Raw genomic sequence first — 6000 nt, forward strand, 5'->3', positions numbered from 1 at the left:
TGCGTATGTCTTGTGAAGTCCGCATTCGATCGTCGCCTTCATTAAAGCTCAATTGGACATCCATGGTGTGCTCCATGTTAATAGAGACGTCCACACGACAATACAGCCGCAATTTCAACCTGCGCTAAATTTTACACATAAACACAGCCAACACAAATGCAAGTAAAAGCAAACAAATTAAACACCAAATTAACAAAATAAACGCGAATTAAAAATCTGTCAATCATCTTCTGAAAAGGTTGGACAATTTAATTCTTGAGTCCATCAATCACTCCAAGTCTAAATAAATTCCACAACAACATTTACAATGGACGGTGGTTCATCGAGGTTGAAGTTCGCCAAAAAGGGTAGTTTTACTTTTCTTGAAATCCAAACTGTCATGAAAATATCGATCCTACGATTACTTGATACCTTTGAAGTGTATTTATAACTTCAGGGTCGTTTGCGTTTGTTGTTTATTTTGACAAAGTTCTGCAGTTGTGTTCAGAATGAAATCGTCGTAAATTACTGCCGAACTTAAACCTCATTTGACAAGATTGTTTCTTTGAGAGAAAGCGAAGGGACCGCAAGAGCGAGTGCAGTTGCACATGATCAAAGCATAAGGACAACGTGCGCATGCGCAGCACGAGAGGTGGAAAGGCAAAGAGCACACGCGCGGAAGTGGTAGAAATCAAGGAAACACCATTTCTTCTCAAGGAGATAATTAAATATGGGAGGCAAATTGCAAAGGTTAAAGAGCAAATGACTGCGAGCTCTCCACCAATATAAAGCCTCAGTACCACCACCAGCCATATAAACGCGCAAACGCTCGTCATTTAGCTTATTCGGATTTGGAATCAAACGGTGTGGTCATGTCTGGACGTGGAAAAGGTGGAAAGGGTCTCGGAAAAGGAGGTGCCAAACGTCATCGCAAGGTACTGCGGGATAACATCCAGGGAATCACAAAACCTGCTATTCGTCGCCTTGCTCGTCGTGGTGGGGTAAAGCGCATCTCGGGTCTCATCTACGAGGAAACCCGTGGAGTTCTCAAGGTGTTCCTGGAAAATGTGATCCGCGATGCTGTTACTTACACAGAGCACGCCAAGCGCAAGACCGTTACTGCCATGGATGTGGTGTACGCTTTGAAGCGGCAGGGCCGTACGCTCTACGGTTTTGGTGGTTAAACATTCTGGGGGTGGTGTTCAACATCGACAACAACAAAACGGCTCTTTTCAGAGCCACCAACTAGTTCATGAAAGAGCTTCAGGCATCTTTAACTTTGTATCATGTATTCTGTGGCACCAGAAATGCAATGGAGACAGCTCTGTTTATTACTTTGATTTTCACGAGGTGAAACGGTCAGATATTGACGTCTGAAAGATTATTAGAGGCTTAAAAGTCACGAACCCCCAGGAGTTACGCGAATCCACCGTAGTTGGATTTATTGAAATCTGTTAATCCGTTCTCAAGTTATAACATGACAAACAGACAGACACGGCTCCTTTTATAATATCGATAGGAGCAGATTGGACAAACGTTGGTCATCAAATTTGATCCTGACTACCCAACAAACATACCCACCTCAATAAATTATGTTCTAACTCGTTATGACAAATACCAACCCTATCCATGGAATAATAGGAAGTTTTACCAGGACTACTCTTTACTTCAGTTTAATGCTGATGATTACCTGATCTGCACATTAATATGAAGCACCTTTCTAGTTAAAGATAACATCAAGTGGTTCTTTCACCAAGGAAGGACACGAAAAGCAAAAGTCGAACTCCATGAAAGAAACATTGAGTGGCTCTGAAAAGAGCCGTTTGGGGATGAACTCGAGAAACGAGTCCGAGCTCACTTGGAGCTGGTGTACTTGGTCACGGCCTTTGTACCTTCGGACACGGCGTGCTTGGCCAACTCCCCGGGAAGGAGCAGACGCACTGCCGTCTGGATCTCCCACGATGTGATGGTGGAGCGCTTGTTGTAATGCGCCAGACGAGATGCTTCGGATGCGATGCGCTCAAAGATGTCATTAACGAAGGTATTCATGATGCTCATCGCTTTGGAAGAAACACCCGTATCGGGGTGAACTTGTTTCAGCACCTTATAGATGTAAATGGTGTAGCTTTCCTTTCTGCGATGACGCAGTTTCCCGGGACCCTTTGGAGTCGCTTTGGAAACGGCTTTCTTCGAACCCTACTTTGCCACCACTTGCTTTGGTGGATCCGCAGGCATGATGAGCAGCTATTTAAACAACCAAAAATGATCTGGATGGAAAAATAAAGCACAAGATCAACTATCCTCTATTAAAGAATACATAAAGCAAAGTTCAAGACGCCTGAAGCTCTTTCATGAACGAGTTGGTGGCTCTGAAAAGAGCCGTTTTGTTGTTGTCGCTGTTGATGAACACCACCCCCAAAATGTTTAACCACCGAAACCGTAGAGTGTACGGCACTGGCGCTTCAAAGCGTACACCACATCCATGGCAGTAACGGTCTTTCGCTTGGCGTGCTCCGTGTAGGTAACAGCATCGCGGATAACATTTTCCAGGAACACCTTGAGAACTCCACGGGTTTCCTCGTAGATGAGACCCGAAATGCGCTTTACCCCACCACGACGAGCAAGGCGACGAATAGCGGGCTTTGTGATTCCCTGGATGTTATCACGCAGTACCTTGCGATGACGTTTAGCACCACCTTTTCCGCCTTTCCACGTCCAGACATGACACTGTGGCGGACACGAAAGCCCACTGGCATGGTGACATCATTCCGCGCACCAAGTGGGCGGCGGCCACGCCCGAGGGGTAGGCGTGGCCTCAGGATATACACCGGGCGCGCAGCCCGGAGCGCGCCAGTGCTACATTGACCTCTTGTCAATAAAGACACTTTTGTTTTAACCGCGTTGTCCGCTTCCTTCTTGGTAGCAAGTCGCGTGCGTAGCACCGCGCTTCATTGGTGACCTCCGACGTTCTGATCAGCCGTCACTGACCACCCGAACCCGCCACAGCCATGGAAACCAACGCGGTAGCGATAAAGCTCCCCGAGTTCTGGGAAGCTCAGGCGGAGATCTGGTTCCTGCAGGCCAAAGCCCAGTTCAGGCTTCGACGCATCACGGCGGACAAGGCATGCCGCCCCCTGATTCACATCACAAGCATTGTACCCATCCCGGGTACAGCCGGGGGCATCCCAGCTGGCATCCCTGCACCCCGGATGCTGCCGGTCACCAGAGGGCGTTTCGGCCGGGTCATCCGTTTGCCCCGCAAACTGGCCCTCCAGGTGCGCGGGAATTCTGGGGGGGCGCGTGTGTTGGACACGAAAGCCCACTGGCGTGTTGACATCATTCCGCGCAACAAGTGGCGCGGCGGCCATGCCCGAGGGGTAGGCGTGGCCTCAGGATATACACCGGGTGCGCAGCCCGGAGAGTGCCAGTGCTACAGTGACCTCTTGTCAATAAAGACACTTTTGTTTTAACCGCGTTGTCCGCTTCCTCCTTGGTAGCAAGTCGCGCGCGTAGCACCGCGCTTCAACACCAACGTTTGATTCTCGAGCCGATTGAGCCAAACGCCGAGCATTTGCGTGTCTTTTTCAATGCTCGTGTTACTGAGGCTAAAATTGATGGAGATCGACATGACCATTTGCTCTTTAACCCTTGACTTTGACTCCGACATTTAATTATTTTCTCGAGGAGAAAGAGTGCTTCCTTGGTGAGTTCTACCACGTCCGTGCGTTGCTCTTTGCACGTCTTTCCGCGCATGCGCACGTTGTCCTTACGCTTTGACCCTCTCCAACTGCATTCGCTCTTGCGGTCCCTTCGCTTTCTCTCAAAGAATCATAGAATCTTGTCAAATGAGGTTTAAGTTGGGCAGTAATATACGGCGATTTCATTCTGAACACAACTGCAGAACTTTGTCAAAATAAACAACAAACATAAACGTCCCCGAAGTTATAAATACGCTTCAAAGGTCTCAAGTAATCGAAGGATCGATATTTTCATAACAGTTTGGATTTCAAGAAAAGTAAAACTGCCCTTTTTGCCGGAATTTAACCTCGTTGAACCACCGTCCATTGTAAATGTAATTTAATTAAGGTTAAAACACAATTAATTCTCGTGACGTTCAACCAGTAAACAGCACAACATTTCGCTATCACGGAGCTTTACTTTAACTCGTGGAAGCTCATTGAAGTTGCTGCATGGAAGACGTTGCACCTACCTTGGACGATAAGGGTTGAATTGAAGCAGTCAATAAGTGTTAATGAGACATCACAACAGTTTCGTTTACAACACTTGGATGCATCCAGAACATCACACGAAGCACGGCACAAGAACAGGGGAGAAACCGGGTTGACGATTTTATTCGCGTTTGGGTAAAGAAAAACCTTTCCAAGCATTGCTTACACGCGTGTGCTGTTGGTAAGTGCTAAACAAGTATATTCACATTTGTGCTGGTCCATGCTAAGGTGACCTTGACACAAACTTCCAAAAAGGAGTTTTTTTCTTGTTTGCTTCACTGCTTTGCATAGGTGCCTGCAGACGGGTGCACGTTTCATCATGAACTTTGTGAGGTTTAAGTCAGGTCAAAGAAGAAATTATAAAGGTTATTGAGATATCGGTTCTTCTCTACAAATCATGTCGGGACGTGGAAAAAGTGGTGGAAAGGCTCATGCTAAGGCTAAGACTCGGTCTTCCCGTGCTGGGCTGCAGTTTCCTGTGGGCCATGTCCACAGACATCTTCGCAAAGGCAACTACACCAAGCGCGTCGGTTCCGGCGCTTCTGGCGGCTGTACTCGAGTACTTGTCTGCAGAGATCCTGGAGCTCGCCGGTAACGCTGCACGAGATAACAAGAAAACGCCCATCATCCCGCGTCATTTGCAGCTCACCATCCGCAACGATGAGGAGCTGAACAAACTGTTGAGCGGGTGACGATCGCGCAAGGTGGTGTACTGCCGAACATCCAGGCCGTGTTACTGCCAAAGAAAAGCGAGGGCAAGTAAACGGCTCCGTCTCACAAGAGTTCTTCAGCTCTCCCACAACAGCTCTTTTCAGAGCCACTCAAACCTTTCCGAAAGCAGTTTCAACGATACACGATCCGTGTTTTGCACCAAACTCTGCTGTGTGTTGAAAAATCTTAAACGGTACTTTCTTGTTAACTTTACACTTCAAAAGCACATGCACAACGCCCAATAATTATGAACTTTGCATTTACTATACATGCATCTTGTCATCACAGAAGCCCCAAGCATTGTCTGTCTAATCGAGTGTAGATATTGTTGCGGTTTTGAGTTTGTACAGTGAGTCTAATAAAGGTTAAAATTTGCCCCTCATAGTTAGTCACACATGCAACATGTAGCCTCATCATAGTATAGTTATGTCTTAGTATTTGTGAGCTTAGTTCCTTTCCATTTGTTAGTTCTGCGTTGAGTAGAGCCAAGAGAATAGGCCCTAGTGTCACCGACTATCCAGCGTCCGTAGCCTCATGCCCTTTTGCGCTAACGTTGGTTCATTTTGGGCGAGTTAACACGAGGCAGGCTAGGAAGGTCAAGAGGACTGAGGCAGAGCGGCAGAAGCGCTGACGGTAAGCACGAGCCGCCAATCAGAGCTCAGAGGTGGTGGCGGCAGCGTGGCATCACAGGGCGTGGTGAGAGAGTTCGAGAGGGATCCAGAAGGTTCGGGGGGGGGGGCGTAGCTATAAAACCCGATGCGCAAAGCCCTCGAAAGGACTCTCGCAGATGGACTTGCACTCGATAGGACTCGCATGAAAAGGATTGGCAAAAGGACTGCTGCCTGAAAGGACTCGCGCGGAAAGGATTAATGAAAGGACTCGCAAGTGGAGAGCGTCAAAGAACTCGTACGCACTAACCAGCTCAGAGGATCGAGGAAGAGGAGTTGGCAGCATCAGAGAACTGTGAAAGACACGCAGGTGCAGCCAGACACGCATGAACCGATATACAGGCATTAAGTCGCGCAAGTGAGAACGGCTGAGTAATCGCCAGCCGCGCTGAGAGTCCCGCCTTTTACCGTTC

At 47.9% G+C, this 6000-nt stretch overlaps 1 protein-coding gene and 1 pseudogene across 1 annotated transcript; both read left to right on the top strand.

The window, feature by feature from the left end:
• The first annotated feature begins 641 nt into the window (after positions 1-641).
• LOC144891531 (histone H4) lies at positions 642-1163 on the top strand. Its single transcript, XM_078775151.1, has one exon. The coding sequence runs from the start codon at positions 852-854 to the stop codon at positions 1161-1163; it is 312 nt and encodes a 103-aa protein (XP_078631277.1). The 5' UTR covers positions 642-851.
• Positions 1164-4402: 3239 nt separating this feature from the next.
• On the top strand, positions 4403-4971 carry LOC137416114 (histone H2A type 1-H-like; annotated as a pseudogene).
• Positions 4972-6000: the final 1029 nt, after the last annotated feature.

Source organism: Myxine glutinosa, chromosome 4 (genome assembly GCF_964187855.1).
Source record: "Myxine glutinosa chromosome 4, kmMyxGlut1.1, whole genome shotgun sequence".
In the NCBI taxonomy this organism is placed as follows: domain Eukaryota; kingdom Metazoa; phylum Chordata; class Myxini; order Myxiniformes; family Myxinidae; genus Myxine; species Myxine glutinosa.